Below are 20,625 nucleotides of genomic sequence, written 5' to 3'. Positions count from 1 at the left end.
TATTTAAATACATTTTATCGTATTTTTATAAATCTTCATTTTTAGTTTTAAAGTGTGTCGATAGATGGCAGTGAATTTACTGTGGTTACAAAATTTACTATGACAGTACCGCTCTATAATATTATATCCTGTTTGAATGAATGAATGAATGAATATGTATTTATTGCCACAACAGCGAATACAGAAAACACAATATCAAAAAGTTACTTAACCTATAAACATTATATCTATAATCTATAATCTTAACCTAATATCTGTAACTTAATAACTAAACATTTGCTGTGACAAATGGTTTGGGCGTCAGCATAATGCTGCCAGCATCAACTCAGCGTGAGTGACACTGCAGCGCTGTTTTTCAGCCCAGACCAAGATACCAATTAAAATAAATTAAATTAGCTCCGTATTTAACTACACAACACAAATACAATTCTTTGCTTACAGTAACGGCAAATAATCTATTATATTCCTATTTTCTTGCAGGCATTCATTCGAAAATTCGTGAAATTAGTCTTTATATCATGTAAACCATGATTGTATCATCATCACTATATATATCTATATACATACTAACGTCCCACTGCACGTGGCAACATAGGCAGCCACGTTAGCACAATGCCGATTGAGGACTTCACGCACACCTTTTAATGCATGTTATAAATATTGAATTTCTTATATGAAAACACTCAAAAGCGAATCTTACCAACAATAAAACCTAGATGGATCGATTTTTCACCCTCGTTAGCCTCTGGTTTGAAAACTAAATATCACTAAATAAATGTTTCTTTTTGTTGTTAGTGTTAGTATTGTTTTAAATGTAATACTCCTATTATCTTATTTCCGAAATAAAACATTTGTATTTTTATTTCGAATTCGTACTGATTCTGATTGTTAAAGATTTTGTTATTATAATCCATAAAAAGTAGTCTCACTTGCTTATTTATGATTATAATCATACGAGTAGCAATTAAGGCCAACACCTAACTTAGCAATGCTGTGAAATGTTTATCAAGGCTAATTTACTTTACCGTCAAAACACGTAAATAAATATTACATAACGTGAACTTGGTTAACCGCGTTATGTTTCAGCCAGGCAGGCCACGCAATTTTACCTATACATATTTTTGGTCATATAGCATAGTAATGTGTAGTAACGTAAAATCTCCAACTGCTGATAAGTTTCAAGTTGACTTTATAAGAAAGAACGGGTATTTTTCGTGCTTCGCAATCACGATAGAGAGAGATTTTAAGTTTATTCTTTTTGGAGATACAATCTTTTTCTCTGTATCGGAAATGAAATCTCTACACAGTAGCGTCAAACGAGTATAGCACTTATCTGAACATGTGTACGTACACATATAAAACTAATAGTGTATTTCCAAACTTCTGTCTCGGTAGTTATATATCTTAAGTACTAATAGATTAAATATTAAATCTGAAAGTTTGGATACTTGGATCTTTGTAAGTACATAAGTACAGCGGCCAGAGGGCCTAATACGCCATTCGATGTGACTGGACAGTATTCTACCGACAAGTGGTATCGTTGTGTTCGGTAGAGTTTACTGAGTACGAAATAAGAACTTGTCACTTTCTGAGACTGTGATATTCAACTTACTTATTTTTCTTAGTTTTTGATATATCTGTTTAATTATTTTTAGATTTTAGCCATTTTCAATTTAGAGCAGTTCAAAATCAACTCAGGATTGTACAATTTTTGAGCGTTTTCTAAAAATTTGTTAGACCAAGTAGTGAAAATGTTAGACAATGTTAAGTATATATTTGTAACCTACTCACAAAGCCCTTTCATTTGGTACCCCACATGGTATGTTTAAAAAAAAAAGTTAAAAACTGTACTGCCGATTTTGTGACGTCACAGTTATCCCCCCTCCCCACCCCCCACACTCTTAGAAAGTGACAAGTTCTTATTTCGTACACAGTAGACGCTACCTAACACAACGATACCACGTGTCGGTAGTATACTGTACAGTCACATCGAATGGTGTATTAGGCTCTCGAAAAAAATTACACTCAGGTATGTACTACCTAATAGGTAGTACCTACCACTAGGTACCAGGTAGGTAGGTAGTTTATAACCTAGTAAAGGACGTAGTTTGCCTTTATTCTACAATAAGGGTTGCACATTAAAAACGTCTAAAACAATTGCCCAGCTTATTTTTTAATAGTTTAAAAACTAGCACAACTCTACTATATCTACTATGCATACTATACTATGTTATTGCCATGTAAAATACCTAAAATACCTATGCAATAAGCTGTGTTTGCGTTTTTATTTATTTATTTATTTAAACTTTATTGTACAGATTTAGTTAAATCATGTTTTAACTCTTTCTTACAAATACATAAGTCATAATGACAGATAATGACAAAGGATTCATAGCTAATTTAGGCCAGTAACGTATTTATGAATAACGCTATAAGAGTGTCTGTTGCTTTATCAGAAATGAACGGATAAGTACAATTTCTTTTGAGTGCTACGTAGTTGTCGTAGCTAACAGGCTGGGTCCCAGTGTCCCAGTGACGCGGTGCCTCAAAAATATTCGTAGGCACGCTGGAGCTCGCTTGGATTTCATTATCTTTAAATTAGGCTAGCCGGTAGGAAACGTCAACGTCGTTCTATGGGCTTCCCGCCACTGTTGCACGCGTAAATATACAATTTCAATTTGAACCACATGCTCAAATGTACATATGTCGAGAGGGTAACCTATGCCAAACTTGAAATATTTTAGTCCGATGTCTCATTTGCCAATTCTCAATTTAAAAGAACCCTTTTTATTTTATTTTCAAAAACCATCGGATTTTCAACAGGTCTACAAATCATAACTTACCTAATGGCTTCTACAGGATGCCACTCAAAAGTTTAGAAAATTAATGATTTTTGAGTATAACAAAATTGGTCAAATAAAATTTTGGTAAATAAAGCATCGAACAAACAGTTTTCGAAGTTGCGATGGGATGGGATACCGTTCATATTATATATTGAGTGAAATACACATGTTATTACGATACGACAGTGATTAGACGGGACGTAATCGCTAATCGTGTATACATATACATAAACAAGTACCTACTATTTAACTTACTCTCCTAAGAAAATAAATTATGATAATCGAAAATGGATTAAAACATCACTCATACACTTTTTATTGCGGTTTCATAGACATCAAAGGAGCTGGTGAGCCGAAAATTTATGTTACTTTTGATCTAGCTACTGCAACGGTGCGGAGCTTTCATTTTGCTGAAAAGCTCAATTTTCCTATTCAGTATGGCCGCCCAGTGAAATCGTTATCGTTCGCTGCGGCGGCGCCCATTTTCTAATGGCCGCTTCGCGTGTAGACAGCTTTTTATTAAATGTCTAACCAAACACATTGTTAAATATCTGTACTTTTAGTCTGATTCTACTAGTACCTGGCTTATGCTTTTTGAGTATGATCTCACTTATATGGTACAGTGGTAACTGGTAATGTACCAAACACACCTTACTTAGTACTTCGACATAACCCCCGAAATAGTATTCCAAAAGGTAAGGCAAGGTATTTTTAGGGTTCCGTACCCAAAGGGTAAAAACGGGACCCTATTATTATACTAAGATACCGCTGTCCGTCCGTCCGTCCGTCTGTCTGTCCGTATGTCACCAGGCTGTATCTCATGAACCGTAATAGCCAGACAGTTGAAATTTTCACAGATGATGTATTTCTGTTGCCGCTATAACAACATATACTAAATACAGAATAAAATTAATATTTAAGTGGGGCTCCCATACAACAAACGTGATTGTTTTGGCGTTTTTTGCGCAATGGTACGGAACCCTTCGTGCGCGAGTCCGACTCGCACTTGGCCAGTTTTTTTATTTAATAGTATTGGACTGGACTGCCGAAGGACTGTCTTATTTAAACTGAAAACACAAAAATACGTTTCGCGAAACTAAACTTTAACATAAGAAAGTACATTTAAATAAATCTTACTTTTTTTTGTTACAGGTAACCACCAAGATGTTTTATTTGACGACGGATGTGACATAGGTATTATACTAACAGCCACCCAGGCAAGGATTCAACCTTAAGAAAACAAAACGCTTGCGTGCTTGTTGTAGTGACCGCCGCAATAAACAACCATTTGAGCCAATTCCACGGGGAAATGATCACAGGCTTAGAAAGTTAGTTTTGCCTAAGCGGGGCGTTATTAAGCCCAAATGGAACGGATTTACCTCACCTTGACAAAGACGGATTTCCTTAATTATGTCAATGTTGTATTTTAGAATTAGGTGGTATTTTGTAGGAAATTTAAATATGCTATGCTATGAAATAATAAAGAAGTTAACGAACTAATTTGGTTCATGTCCATCCCTGTGGTATAGCTAGCATACCCATTACTGTAATTTAGTTTCCCATCCTGGGATAATCCGCTCATTATATTTAGGGATTCAAAATAATAGGAACTTACCGCGAACATGGCATTTCTTCTTATACCTAGTACCTATTTAGTATTCATTCTAACTCGTAAATAAAGGCATGTTATGTTGTCATATTATCAAAGTGTCGTGTTACTTTTTAAATACGTTTAAATAGCAGCGGGTAAAATAGACGCATTTATTTTCAAGTGCTCATGCAAAATCCATAAACATAATATTCATGATAGGCTATCGATTCGGCGAGCCATCGTGTATGAAAATGTCGGATGTCGGTTCGAATTTCCGCGCCGGTGTCGGATCTCGCTGCCTTACTTATTATCTGCTTTCAACCGCGTCATCGCCCGCGATTGCAGTAGGTACCCCTGTTATTAATTCACCATGAATTTTACATTTCAAAGGAAACGAATTTATCCAATAATTGCTTATCGATGTGTGCCATCTACTATCTGACCGTATGTATACGCAATTAGTAAGTGCTTGGGGTGCTCAAAGTAGGCAGTTTTATCTTATCGCAGTTCTTCATACTAGATTTAAAGACACAAACAATGGTTTATACCCTAGCGATTTCGGAAGAGCGGGGTTTTCTGTCACAAGCATATCTAATGCTTAAAAGAAGATCCCATCCCATGGTGTAAACTACTTGTAAGGAACCAATAAACATTTTTTCATTTTCGTTCATAAAAAGAAATGTTTTGAACTTTATTATCGGTATTCAAACTATTTCTAACATTGTTCGTACTTGGACTTCGTTGATATTTTCTAATAATAAGTCCTACCTGCCTGCACACATATCAGTAATCTGAAACGAAAATACACAAACTAGATATTGGTTTGTACTTCTAGGTATAAGTGCCCTAACTTAAGTACACATGTGACCATACTGGATGTATAAAAAAGTGGATACTATGTTAGGGCACTGATTGGCATTACATACTGACATAGTTACTATAATTACAGTCTTATAATCTGCTAAAATGATGTTACGGACAAAGGCTAATATACGATAAAATCATAAAATAATTTGATATTAATATTCAGTCAGATAGTTAAATACATAATTAGCTGGTTATATTGACGCACATGGCCGTTTAGTATGCTGTTGCCCTAAACTTGAATCTACGTTAAACACCGATGTCACCGATTAATGTATTCTTATACCAGCATAATATTACCGATACTCGTTGAATTCTGTTTTTTTTTTTTAGATTAGTTATACAAATTTGAAATAACTGAAAAGCATTTCATTTTGTAGATAGGAATTTACAAGTAATGGCAATAAAAGCATGCTACTTCAGTAATGTCACTCTTCACAACAATTTAATTTACAACTCGGGAGAGATTTTCTCATTTTAAAAATTTGAAGTCGTTGCCTTTTGCGCTCCGTTACAAACTTGGTGCACAATAAACTAAATTACCCAGAGAACAACGGAGCTCGAGGCAAAGGCAACAATGATATTTTGGCAGCTAGGAAAAAACGAGAGGGTCATTTAATTCCGGACCCAGTGGGAATACAGTACCCGTTGCGGGTCGTACTCGGAAGCGTTCAGGATGTTCCTATTAAATGCTGTTTACATCGTCACGCAAATGTAAAGAATCAACATAAACATGAATGGCTAAACGAATTGTCCTTTGGTAGCATGCTGTAGGAAAGTAAATAAAACTAGGATAGTGACTTACTGAACACATGCATAACGTTTAGCAGGGCGAAACACATCATAGTACCAAAGAGAACTAACAGGCATAGAGTGCTCTCTCCATCTCCATACACAGACAAAAGCCTATAATAAGTTTTAAGCTACCTTTGCTAGAAATGTATAGAATAAAATTGCGCTGATGGTTTAAAACTTATTAATCATAAGTTTTACTGTAACTCCCATACAACTTATTATTAATAAGTAAGTAAGGATGGCCTTGTATGGAGTGAACACTAAGCTTCCTTGTCGATGATAGTACCCAGTAGATATCTACATAGGGTGACAAAGGAAAGCCACGGCCTGATTCGAACAAGATACACCAAAAACTTGCTAGAAATACGACATTGATCGGATATGTCAGTGTCAAAAGTGACGTTTCTTCAAACAAAAACGTCACTTTTGACACTAGCATATCCTATCCATATCGTATCTTCAGCAAATCTTAACGTATTAAATTATTTTAAACTCACGTATTATTAAATTGGACCGAAACATGTCGAGCTATTCGACTTAATAATACGTGAGTGACCCGGTTTAAAATAATTTAATATGTTTGAGTCTCACGGGAGTTTTATAGTTAAAATCTTAAAGTTCGAATCAGACCGTCAAATAAAAACCCGCCTTCATAAGACTTTTGGGATTTTTTATTTAATTTGATAAGACGCTGGGTTTTTGTGAAGGGTTTACAATTATAACCCGAAATTTCACTTACAATATAATCGGCCAATTGAAATTCGAAAATAACGACGTTTCTTGTATGATTTGATTAGTTAGAGACTTCGGCTCTTATATATAGGTATATCCGAATTTTTTATTATTGTAATGCAATTGGTCTCATGATTGACCTTCATTTGGCCCTCACATAAAACAGGGGCGATTGTGAGACTATAAAAAAATGCCACCTAGTTTATTCGTAGATTTCGTAGTTTTGTCCCTTATTTGGAGCATTTGCAGCAAATAAATGGTTTACAATTTTATCACAGGCATCCTTGTAATGTAAAATGTAACGTTGCGAGTTGCGGGGTTGACTGGCTGTTATCATATTATAATACTGCAGTTCAAATAACTGCCTTTTGACTTTGGGCCCCTTAGAGGATATAACCAACGGAGTAGCCATTAACAGGCGTTCCCTGCTGTCGAAAATAGTCGGCCAATGGTCATACACAATGTATGGACTGACGTTTATCTGACATGGCAATTTTTACGTTACGTATACATACCGCAAAAATCGGTAGACTTTTTTGTACAGAAATTTACAGACAAGGCGTCTCCGTTTGGTTATATCCTCTAAGTTGGGCCCGGATGGATACGATTAGTTCCTTTTTACACACTTTTATTTAGCTTCACTGCGTATATACCCTTGTATATATCTATAGTGCCTCAAATCTTGTAACTAAAATTTGAACCACTTCCCAGTATCTGATTCAGTTGAAATTTGGAATACTATCGTAATTCCGGTGACAATACAATAATATGCTAACATGGAGGTGTTCTGATGATGCAGTCGGTAGGTAGCCAAAGGAAAAACACAAACACATCAAGTTTAGGCTCATTAGAAAGGTCATAAGAAGTACCCAATAGACATTCAAATGAGAAGAAGTACAGTCAGCAATAAAAGTGTGTGTCACAAAAAAAAAAATTTACAGTTACTTGTTGGTCGTTTCCAGATCGCGTCGGGATCTGCAACAAAGGGCCGTTTGGCTACGAAATACGCTTAATTGTAGGCGCACGAGCACGGGTGAAAGTCGGCAGGGCCTTCGGAAATGACTCATGTTTGTGGCAAACAATATTCACATGTAAATTAGGACGTAAACTCAGTTTTAAGTTTCTCTTCAGTTTTGAAACACTTCGGGCCAATTGTTACTTAATAACTCGGAATATGTATCAATTCATGAATGCATGATTAAACTCCCATACCACATAACATCAAAAACATATGTACTTATTAATTGTGTACGGCTTACCCAAACCAACCTGCGTCAAACTACTGAAACAATTTGAACTTTGTGTTGTGGTTACAGTTTAATTAAAATATTTGAAAACCCTTCATGAAAATAAACCGAATTTATGATACGGCCCGTTTTAAAATGCCTATTCGACTCCCTTTTTAAACTTTACAATCGTTTCGAACTTTATTACAACAAACTTTTTCCTTAAAGTGTACGCAGCTATATCTAAACCAAACCCCATAAAAACCGGCTGTTCTCTGCGGTGTTGTTTTGTGGTAGGGCAGCGACAGCGAGTATGTTTTGACGGGGAGCTCGAGCCCTGCCGGTCGAGGCAGGCGCATGCAGGTAGGGTTACCAGATACAAATTTTGAATTACCTGACAAAATTCCTGATTTGCGGATATTTTTCCTGACATTCATATCAGTAACGACGATTGGTGACTTGACTGAGGCGGCAAGCGGGGCGGGGGGAGCACAGCATATATGTAGTAAATAAAAAGGTACCTACATTATAAAAAAGTCTATAAATTCATAAAAAATCTTGAGATTTTCCTGTTCCTGACATGTCAGGAAAATTCCTGACGTCTGGTAACCCTACATGGAGGACTTTTGCGGCATAGCAGAGAGTGGTTGATCCCTCCCCCTCCCTGCGAGCGGTGTGGACCTGCGCGCGCGCTGCGATGCGCACCTCCGCTTCGCCGCGCCGCGGAAACGGCAGGTAGCTCGCGCTCCGCCGGCCGATCGTGCCTCAGTGCGCGCGTTCTCTCGCCGCCAGTGGTAGTGTCCGTGGTGCCTCGACGTTACGCGAGCGATCGTGAGCATGGTGTCAATGCCTCGCTGGTGAAGTGGTCTTCGAAGTGCACTATAACCAACAGACGTCATGTCCTGTGATAGGAGAAAAAAGAGCGCACGTTACCTCGATCTGCGGTGAGTTCTCATCGCCGCCCCATGCTTCCTGTCACACTGCTCGCGACTACGAACAACCACGGATCCTTTGTTGCATCCTTACTTCGAGTGAATTGATGTGTGTGTCTGTCTCTTTTCATCGCGCTCTACCTGCCGATGCCATGCCGATACGACAGATGCTCTGTCTGTGTTGTGTTGTACTTATAATGATTAACTATGATCCTGTAAGACGTTCTTTTGAAATCATTGTTGCAGTGCTATCCATTGTTGATGTAGCAAAGATGCCTCAACTGAGATTGCGTCTAATAGACCAATTAGGTGCACAGGCGATAAGGACAAGGGCTCAGCTGAAGGAAATACTATTGCAATGAGTTTCTTCGTCAGTTACGTTAACATTTCAAGTACAAAGTCATTAGTGTAGTGACCTTGACAGACTAAGTTACGAAACCAGCGAGCCGTACACGTAATATCTACTAGGCATATTGACGGTCACGATTTTCTCTTTATAGCTTTTACGAGAAACCAAAAGTTTCAAAATGATGAAACTTTGTAAACCCTACTTATCTATAGACTACTATAAAGTCCTTCTAACTTATGGGTTTCGCAAAATCATTTACTATATATCTATATATAGATCTTATCTATTTCTGATAGGATTTTAAAAGGGCAGTTACGAATTGTTGCGCCTTCTTTCTCAAGGAATGCAGGCGGGAGGGCAAGAGTGGCACGGCTCAGGCGCAAATGTGGGGCGCAGGCGCACCCCGCCTCACCTCCCGGCCTTGAAAGGCTCTTGACCAGGCCAACGCCGCCGATGTCGTATTTATTGCAACCTCCACGATCCGTACCGACGAGGTTATTGACGCTTCGCAAGCTTGCAGCCCCCGAGCTTTACATTATTTTACATGGAATCGCAATCTCCAACGAGCCGACTCAACTCGACGTCCCCGCTAATGCTAGCCTTCTCCTTGACGCGATTGTTCTCACGCTGATCTGTATAATGAATAGCTACAATAGCTACTTACTTATTACGTCATTGCTAAATGAATTTCCGCCTTAAAATTTTGTTAACGATGTGAGTCACGCAACTGACATGCTTCAATAGTAATACGTTAGAAACACGTTGTATCTGAAAACAAAACGAGCTCAGGAGCATTGTCCGCTGTAGCTATGTCGCTACGTACCTACTTGAGAAGACAACACATTACATAGAGTAGCCGAGTTGATTGTCACTGTAGCGAGAAGCATCTATAAATAAATGCACGCGTCAAGCGAGCATGGGCAAGATCGACGCCCAGCCAATCCTAGGTGAAGGTCGACCATCCGTAGTTCTTCGCCCCCTGCAGACAAGCTCTCATTGACGAGCCAATAAATTCATTTTGCTCAGCTTATAACTCGCATTTATCAACTTAAATGCTCGCTCGCTTCTACAGATATTCGATTTCACATGCTACTCAGTTTACTTCTTTGTTTCTTGTTATTGTCTGTCAACATCAAACATCGTCTTATACAAACGCGCAGGTACTGTAATTACTGAGTATGTTGCAATTGTTTACTTTGTTTTAGTTGTAACAATAATACGTATAGTTACCTGCCCAGATTGTTATGCCCACAAAAAGTTGAATCAGCTGTCCCCGTAACATATGGCGTGGCGCCGCGACCGCACCACACTTCATAACGCGAATGAGGCCAGCATATGCTACAGCTTTCACTCCCTACACTACACAATCCATACATGAATCTATCTATACAATTCGCTAGGCTTTAAAAGAAAAGGTGGCAAATATTATTTATTGCCATGATTAGTTTTGCCAAAGAAGAATGAATAGATAATATGAACAAAAAAAGACTTTATGTAAATAAAATTTGCGAGAATGGCTTACCTTTTGTTAGCTTGCCTTAAATGCCTAGCCGAACAGTAGATGCAAACAAGATTTTGAGATAAGCTATCCTATCTCAGTATAGCAAAATTTTAGTAGCCTGGCTTGGGTTAAAAATAAAAAATAAGTTATTCAATTATCAGATAATATCGATGCGTTAGGTACTGTTGAAAAATGTATACCTTTATCCCATTTTAAATTTTGATTTTCGTTTTCTGGATTTAAAGCTAATTTGACCAAAAATTTTAATAAATTGATCGTCAAAGACCATGATCTATTCTTATTTGGTCAAAATGACTGTCATTGCACTCATTGCTATACCATCGACGTCACAGTTATTACGACCATATGAGTCGACGACCATATATTAACAACGTGATAAAAATCTTCTTTATTCACTTCTTTTTCACAACAAAGACACGTTTGTTAGTAGATTGTTTCAACACATTGATTTTCTAACCAACCAAAGTTTACAAAGAACAAGCGGGGTGCTCCATCGAAAGCGAGGGTAGTTTTTGTCCGCAGCAGCTGTCTACCCCACAAGTGACTCACGTCCTGTGCCCCACTGGTGTGCACCACCGTACGGGGTGCGTGTCATTGACCCCACAGCGCCCCGTGCCTAACATATACACCACATACAATTTATCCATTGCCCTTTATACTCTATTATTTATAGTTCATTCATTTAATTCAACCCTGCGCTTTTTTATTTTGCACGCTCCCGATTATCCTTTTAGTTAGGGATTGTTTGTCACATTTCACGTTGTAGTTATTGTTATCAATATAAAAAAAAGTATATCATACTAAATTTTTCAACCCGTGTTTTATACAGAAAGGAAATTGAATACAATCGAATACCAATTTAAACCAGACATAAGGTTTTAGTGGTGGTGTCAACGTTATTTAAGAGGGTTTTCTGATTTATGACATATAAGTATTTTTAATCCTATATTTACGGAGCAGTAACGTAAAGCAAACTAGAAGGTCCAGTGCTGGATAAAAAGAATCATATACTTGCACGAAAATGAAAGTTTCTATGAGTACTTTATGAAATCCGCTATATTCCTTATGCCTTAGGAAAACTTTAGCACATTTCATGGCTTATATATACATCATGAAATTTCAAGATTCATCAAAATTATTTATTTAAAACGTACTTATCGATAGCACTTCATTTTGCTCTGGACAAATTAAATCATACAGTAAGCACAATCGCAAATTAAACTCAGTCAATATTTTGTGTGGCCTCCTTTTGCGATCAAGCCAAAGCAGTGAAATCTATAAATTTTCTTGCAAAATGTTAGTATTATAACCTTCAGAAGTCATTATTCCATCAATTCGAGGAAAGCTGCCAACTCCAGAACAAGCAAATGAACCCGACACCATAAAATTGCCCCCACCTGCTTAACAGTTTTTTTATATATGACGTTATGCCAAACGCTTCGCCAGGCTTACGCCACACCCTAAACTAGCTTTTTAGTCCAAATTACTGAAATTTACTTCAATCAGTCCGTATCCGTAATACTGACATCCAGTACTCCAAAGTCCAATTCAAATATGTTTCTTCGCAAATGTACGACGCTTTTGCTGGTGGGTAATGCTTGCTGCAAGATGCGAAAAAAATTTTTAGGGTTTCGTACCAAAAGGGTAAACACGGGACGCTATTACTAAGACTCCACTGTCCGTCTGTCTGTCACCAGGCTGTATTTCATAAACCGTGATAGCTAGACAGGTAATGTGTTCTGTAGCCGTTATAATAACAAATACTAAAAAGTACGGAACCCTCGGTGGGCGAGTCTGACTCGCACTTGTCCGGTTTTTTCAAACCATTTTCTCTAAGCTTGCGAGGTCTAGTTTGGGAACTGACCTTAACATCTATCATTTCCCTTACAACTCTCAATGATATTTTTGGATTTAACTTCACGCATCGTACACTACTAGCATCATCCCATTGATTTTTTGATCGCCTGCGACCAGCTTCAGGCAAGTTCGCCACAGTTCTCTGTTTTTAATTTTTTTTTTCTCGAATGTGCTGTACAGCTCCAACCGAGATTGAATATTTTACAACAGTTTTTCGAGACGAAATTTTCTTTTGCCTATGACGTATAACTAGATTGCGAACATCAATGGAAATCTGTTTTCCTGACATCTTGAACGTTTAAGTAATACAATAATAATAAAACTTTACTGGGACAGAACTATTATCACCGACAAAACAATACATTACAATAGGCCTGACCTTACCCTCCACGATAAAGTTGCAAAAACTGTGTATCTCATTGACGTAGCCATACCCAACACACATAATCTCACTTCAACTCACACTGAAAAGATAAGTAAATACGCAGACTTATCAATAGAGATAAAAACCCAATGGCGGGTGAATACCGTAAAGACTATCCCAATAATAATTTCATCTACCGGTGTTATCCCTCGTACTCTGCATACCAGCCTCAAAACCCTCGATATACATCCACTCACCTACATTCTTCTTCAGAAAGCTGTTATAATGAACACATGTAGGATAGTACGCAAATTCTTAGCTTTAGAAAATTTGGGTATTACATATCCTTCTATATTCGTTTGGCCAAAAGCCCGCGAATATGGAAGTAAAATCACCTCCAACCGGAGAGAAAAACAAATTGAAACAAATAAATAATAATAATACAAGTCATTTGTTATTATTTCCACCCAGGTTATTGTATTGTAAAGCGTTCGTATTGTTTATTTTGTTCAGAGTAAAATGATAAAGTAAAAGTAATAACGCTCTAGAAGACCAAGATTATGATAATCACTGAAATACGTCTTAATACTATAGCTCATTACATGTACTATAAGTTTTCTATAAATACCAACAGGAGGCGAAGTTCACAAAAGAAGTATACTTTTTTTCTTTTTGTCCAACACTGTAAATACTCTATAGACATACAATTTCCTGTATAGGTTTTTTTTAGTAGATTGACCAATGGTTTGTTGCATTCAAACACTAAATAAATTTTCGGCTTTGATAAAGAGCTTACTACACTATCCTAATTTATTGACTAACAAGCGGGACGACGCTAGACGTGATAAACGTTAGGATGTATCGCGTCTCACGTACTAGTAGTCACTAAATTTAGCAAAGTGTAATAAGCCCTGTAAGCCGAACTCTGATGCTATTTGACGTTTGCTAAAACTTAAATAAACAGTTGGAAAGATTTGAATGCCAACTAGCGCAACTGAATGTTTAGTTACATAGCGTGCCTGATTATTTTGTACATTAAAATTAATTTAATTAATATGTTAATTTATCTTAAAATTTAAGTCCTATGACCTTATTAATCAACTAAGAGCAATAAACTCCTAGGTGCCAACAATTATATTTAAATAATAAGTATTGGATTTCGACTTTGTATTAGTTGGATCTCTAAATCTGAGCGTCGAGTTTCTCAAATGCGTAATAAAACCTTCCAGTCTATAGTAGTTATAAAAGGCATTTTGTTAGCTGCATAAAATTTCTGCCGATGATATTAAATATCTACTAAATTAAAATCTTTTGAAATACCTATAGTTGCTTCTTATTACAATTTTAAATAGAATGTAACAAACATACATTGTCCAATTAGATTGGCTAAATGCGCTCGAGATCCGCTCCGCACCCTAATCCCAAGAATAAACTTTGGCACTAGTTCTGCCTTTAGCAAATACATATGTATTTGCTAATCTTCATACTTCCTAACTCAGAGGAGAAAGAAGCCTTGGTAGGATTAGACTTTGTCATTTAAGTAGAAAGCTACTTTTACTTATGCAAGAGTAACAACATATTTACGTACAAAGTTTTAAAGATGTTTATACTGCGTGGTGCAAACGTGGTGGTTACTTGTGTAAGGATATCGTTTGCGGAAGCGTCGGAATCGGCCAGAATCCTCGTCATCGCTGGTCACGCATCGCCGACGCGATTTGCCTAGCAAACATCGCTGTTTCCTGCCCGTGCCCTGACCTATTCAGAAACCTTGCCTACCACTCCCCTACAGGCCAACTAGTATCACTGATACCGTCGATCACATGTAGTTTTTACTGCCATGGGTCAGATAATACTAGCCAAGAGCTAACAATCAAGCACAAAAGGTGTGGAAACAGCTTACACTCAAGACAAGACGGTCTAGCGTGCATACCATTTCTTAAACTGAAGGACGTTAAACGACTTTTGGCGATGTGCCTTTGTCTTGGTAGCTACTGTATCAGTATTATAGCTAGGGTTGCCACTTGCCAGACATTCTATAATATATAGTATTTTACTATATTTCCCTCCGTATACTAAGAAATACGAAACATATAAAGTATGCAAAAATACTTTATTTTAAACTTAAACTAGAACAAGCAAAAAATAGGTAAGAAGTAAAGAAATACTTTATTTTTGATCCTTTAAACCGCGAAATACTATCTATATCTCAAAAAAAACAACTGGCAACCCTAATTATAGCTAAGATTGAGTACGCAGTACGCACGCACGTGCTACTGCCGTTTTGGCTGTTGTTTAACATGTTTCGCATATAATTAAATCAAGAGATGGGTACATACTTAGTTATGGAACAAAATTTTACGTTAAAATAATAAAATCATCTTAACTACCATTTTCACTCAATGTAATCAAATACCTAATATCCATTTAATACAGCTTGCCTCAGAAATCACTACACCTTATAAAACAAAGTGCGCTGCAGCGTCTGTCTGTATGTATGTTCGCGATAAACTCAAAAACTACTGAATGGATTTGCATGCGGTTCTCACCTATCAATAGAGTGATTCTTGAGAAAGGTTTAGGTGTATCACTTGTTACTCTGTGCGAAGCCGGGGCGGGTCGCTAGTAACATATACCTTCGTACAACCTAGAGACAACACATAAGTTGACATAACGAGTTTAATTAAGCGCAACTATTTTCGTTCCTAACAGACCATACACGTATAAAACTATTTTACACTAATTAAATTACGATCAATGAATTAGAATTTACATTGTACCTGGAAAAGTCATTGCTTTGTTTCTGCAAATAGGTAATAAATTAATAATGTTAGACACTTATATTTAACTCCCAATTGGAGAAATCAGAAATGGTTTCATATGAAATTGTATTAGACAGATGTGAAATTAAAATTGTCTGTAGACACAAAAGCTTCCCAAGCTTTATACAAAATGCTTGCACCTATGTAGGAGTAGGTATAGCGGCGCTTAGAAAGCGATTTGTCATTCAGGTTGTTCCATAATTCCAGTGCCGAATCAATGTTCTCACGAAGTAGTGTCTGACGAAGGTGGGTATACGCCGTTGCATATTGCGACGGGCTGACGGCTGAGGTCCGATTGTATGAATAATTCAGAACCCGGCACCCTACGCCGACGCGCCCCGTTCCCGACCATCCAGGCTGTGTATTCCTATTGCAAACGAACGTAGCACTGGAAAACCAGTCGAGTTAAGTAACAACTAATCAGTACTGATCTATTAGGTGACATGCTCGGGACCAACCATATCCTACTTAGATCCAAACCAACGTCGATAACCGTAAATTAAGTTTACTGTAGTGCAACCTGGAATGAACTTTATACCAAGCGTTAGTTTGGTGCAACCCAACCTTTGTAACGTATAAGTATGTTTTAATGTTTTAGTGTTTTAAAGTATAATGTTAAAATGTTAAAGTTTAATTAATTGTCATTTGTTTTTATCACAACCAATGTTTTTGAATTATGTACGGACAGTTAAAAAAGTAACAAGAGAAACCGTATGTATACAACTGGCAGAGCTGATGATAATCAATGTTGACCTTGATCATGAAACCAGAATCATCCCTTAAACGTACCTAATGTGAAGCTGGTTATACTGTACCTACACTTGTATGGTTGATCAGCGGGCGCAGCATGGTTCCATTTTTATCGCCTGTAACTATGCCCGTCACTTTCGCACTTACATACTTGTTAGAATGTGATAGGCATGGTGACAAGCGATAAAAATGCGTCCGTGCTACCGCCGCTGATCATGCGACTCGCTTGGTAAGTGATGGGAATGGCGCTGGCTGTAGATTCAGCGCCTCGCGGAATTGAGTCTCTCGCTTACGTTTATGCCAACTTTAACGGCAACGTACACAGCCTGTAAATTGTTTTTCTCTAACTCCGCCCAGCTGCTTATGCTGTTTTTCCTTTTTTGTGCAGACATTGCGATTTGAAATATGTGTTCACTTCAATAACAATAAAATTAGGACTTGAGTGTTCTTCTTTTTCATCCAGCTGATTGACATGCGATGCCGGAAAATTCTTAAACCGTATTCTAATAAATGACAGGAATATGAAATATATTTGTCGTGGCCAGATCATACAATTTGATCATTTCATGAAATGCCATTTTAGAATTTGAATTTCATGATTATGGTTAGGTTAGGTTTGACTTTTTCATGATGTGCCAGCCACCGATCATTTCATGAAATTATCAATTCTAAGATATGGCCACGACCACGACATATTTACATGACAGCCCATTCCATATCGATCTTTAAAGAATGTAAACAAAAAACACGTGACTGTCATTCGGCCAATGAGGTAAACTAAATTCAACATTATTATTATATTCAATATTATCCATTGAATTTTATCATTGGCCGAACTACCTAGTCGGCTCATAAGTTCTGTCACTGGCCTTTAAAATTTAAATTTGGAACTCCTAAAACAAAAACCGTTCTGCATTTGAATTTCGAATCTTTATTAAATATTTGAGTAGTATAATTTTGCAATTTTCTGTTTTCTTCAACATGGAGTGGACGCTTAAAGATAGCCGTACCGCAATAATTGCACTATATCGTTGTGGTCACTCGCCGACTAAAATTTTTAAGCTACTTGAAAATTTAAAATTCTATCTAAGATTTGTGTATCGTACCATAGAAAGATACAGTGAGGTCTCTAGTTTAAATGACAAGAAAAGAAGCGGTCGTCCGCGTACAGCTAGGACTCCAGCGGTTGTACAAGCAATTAGGGCACGCATTGCCAGAAATCCCGCTAGGAAACAAAAAGTTATGGCCCTCCAGATGGGTTTGAGCAAAAACACGGTGAAAAGAGTGCTTAATCAAGACCTGAGACTTCGTGCTTATAAACGAAAAACTGGCCATCTTCTCAATGGTCGGCTTAAAGCTTTAAGGCTTAAAAGATCTAAAGCTTTATTGAAGAAGTACGCTAAAAATAAGCACCGTTGTATACTGTTTTCGGACGAGAAAATTTTTGACATAGAAGAAAACTGTAATAAACAAATGATAGTGTACGCTCGCAATAGTAAAGAAGCGTCTAATAGCATTCCCCGTATTCAAAGAGGTCATCACCCTTCATCTGTGATGGTTTGGCTGGGAGTTTCTTATGCGGGCGTCACTAGTATGCATTTTTGTGAGAAAGGAGTAAAAACTAGTGCCAAAGTGTACCAAGACACGGTGTTGACTAATATTGTGAAACCACTATCCCATACGATGTTTCTAAACCAGCATTGGGTTTTCCAGCAGGACTCTGCTCCAGCCCATAAGGCAAAGTCTACACAAGCCTGGCTCGCCTCCAATAAAATCGACTTTATACGGCATGAAGATTGGCCCTCCTCTAGCCCAGATCTTAATCCTTTAGACTATAAAATATGGCAGTATTTAGAGGAAAAGGTGTGCTCAAAACCTCATGCAAATCTAGACTCGCTGAAAAAATCTCTTGCTACGGCAGTGGCCAATATCGACATGAAAGTGGTGCGTGAATCCATTGACGACTGGCCACGAAGACTTCAAGCCTGTGTAGATAATTATGGCGGTCATTTTGAATAAATGTTATACATTTAGATTCTCTAGTTTATAAGCTTTCAAACGCTGTACAAATTATACGGAATAAACTTAAACTTTTGAAATAAAACTATGAAAACGGATTATATCGCGTATATTGAATTTATACTACATCCCGACGTTTCGAACTCTTCGAACGTCGGGATGTAGTATAAATTCAATATACGCGATATAATCCGTTTTCATAGTTTTATTTCATGAGTAACTATCGCGGTAACCGAAGACAATATTAAACTTTTGATTTTATTTGATACTATGTATATGACAGAACTTATGAGCCGACTAGGTACAGTCACATTGCTTCTTTTGATTACATTCTTCTAAAATCCATATTGAGTAGAATAATGTAGGTACTGGTTTTCTCCTGTGGGAATACTGGACAGTAGACATTTAATGGAATTCTACCGGACATTTCGTAAGATTTCTCGCAAAACTCAATACTCAACAAAACATTGATCATTTATTCCCTTTCGAAGGAACCTAAAATTCAGTTTGATTCCTAAACATGAATAAATTTCAACTCGACATGAAGTTATTCATTCCTCATTAGATATACATTAAAGGAAGGTTTCAGAGGGCGATATTTCTGTTTCTCATTCGGCTCCGTGAAGGCGGGTTGATTCAGTGGCGCTAAAGGCATTTGGAGCTGGAGGGTGCGCTTATCTCAGAAGGGGAGGTGCGGGGTGCGGGGCATTGTTCCCAACCCGCCTGCCGACCACTTAGAAGATTGCTCGGCTTTGTCTTTCCACACTTTACTTCTCGCCTTCAATGTGGGTTTTAGATTTAGAAAATTCTACATTTTATTTCTACATACTTAACACGCTCCGAGCCATAATAGGTAGGTTATCCGAATGGATACAAATTCAAAGTTACCGAGAAGTACATCCTCGTATACGAAGTAATGCAATATATAATGTATTTTGCGTTCCTTGTCTGTGTTATCCGTAAGGAAACGAAATCTGGAATAAATAAAAAATCTCACTTTATCTGGAGTAATCGAATTTAACTGTGAGACATGCTAACATTAAATAATTATACGGTTTAGACTTACTGGTTTTTAGTCACTCGCGCGACATGTTTCGGAGAGCCTAGGTCTCCTTTCTCAAGCACTAACAGTGCGAGCATCGTTCACGACGACCGTCTATCACGTACACAACTAAAAACAAGTGAGTCTAAACCGAAAAATTATTTTTTAATACAGTTGCTCAAAAAGTGCTACTTTTCGTGGCTGTTTAGCGTGCGGAAAGTTGGTTTTCGCGAACTAGTGCTTTTTACTTTTCCAATTTGACTACTTATTGATGAGTGTTAATATTAGTTTCCTTTAAACGTCGTAATCAACATAAAAACCTACTGTTAATGTAAGAATACGAAAAATATGCATATTTTATATTTTATTACTTACCTCTTCATCATTATAAGTATTATAACACGTTTATTTTTTAATGTTGAAAAACCGTTCTTAATAAGTTGTCTGAATGGAACGGAACGCCTGTCAAAGAAGAGGCGTATTTTCTTACTGCAAGAATGTTTTAAGTTTCCAAGGGCAACATTCGATATTGTTTTTATAAATATACGATACGCAAATAATCGTAAATAATGATATTTAGGTAATAATAGTACAATGTTTTAATATTTACAATTGTTTCTGTCTTATAGAACATGCATTTGAAAAAAAAAACTTTCATTGAAGTGGGTTCAATAAAAATCTATTCTAGTCGAATAAAAGCTAGAAAAACACCTCTTCATAATGTCAATGTCAATGATATCACAGAAGTAATAATATAAAAGTTTCGAATTCCATTCCTTACTTGTTGCTTTTCTTATTTTTTCGCAACTGTATTAAAAAACGTCGTTCGATACACGTACGGAAAGGACATACTTTCCGCACTAGCATCGAAATGTACTATAATGTTATCTGGAGTATATAGTTTTTGTATCTGGTCTAGA

General features: G+C 37.2%; 1 protein-coding gene across 4 annotated transcripts in view; it reads left to right on the top strand.

The window, feature by feature from the left end:
- Positions 1–20,625, top strand: part of LOC134746678 (protein gustavus) — an 89,757-nt gene that overhangs the window by 47,619 nt on the left and 21,513 nt on the right. The window contains exon 1 of one of the 4 annotated variants that reach the window (XM_063681188.1): positions 8,760–8,995. The exons of the other annotated variants lie outside the window; for them this stretch is intronic. Coding sequence (XP_063537258.1) covers positions 8,949–8,995 — 47 coding nt within the window. The 5' untranslated portion in view covers positions 8,760–8,948. Of the gene's footprint in view, positions 1–8,759; positions 8,996–20,625 lie in introns of those variants that run through there. 4 annotated transcript variants of the gene reach the window in all.

Source organism: Cydia strobilella, chromosome 13 (assembly GCF_947568885.1).
Source record: "Cydia strobilella chromosome 13, ilCydStro3.1, whole genome shotgun sequence".
In the NCBI taxonomy this organism is placed as follows: domain Eukaryota; kingdom Metazoa; phylum Arthropoda; class Insecta; order Lepidoptera; family Tortricidae; genus Cydia; species Cydia strobilella.
Note: the sequence above shows the minus strand (reverse complement) of the source record. Positions and strands in the feature narration are given on the sequence as shown.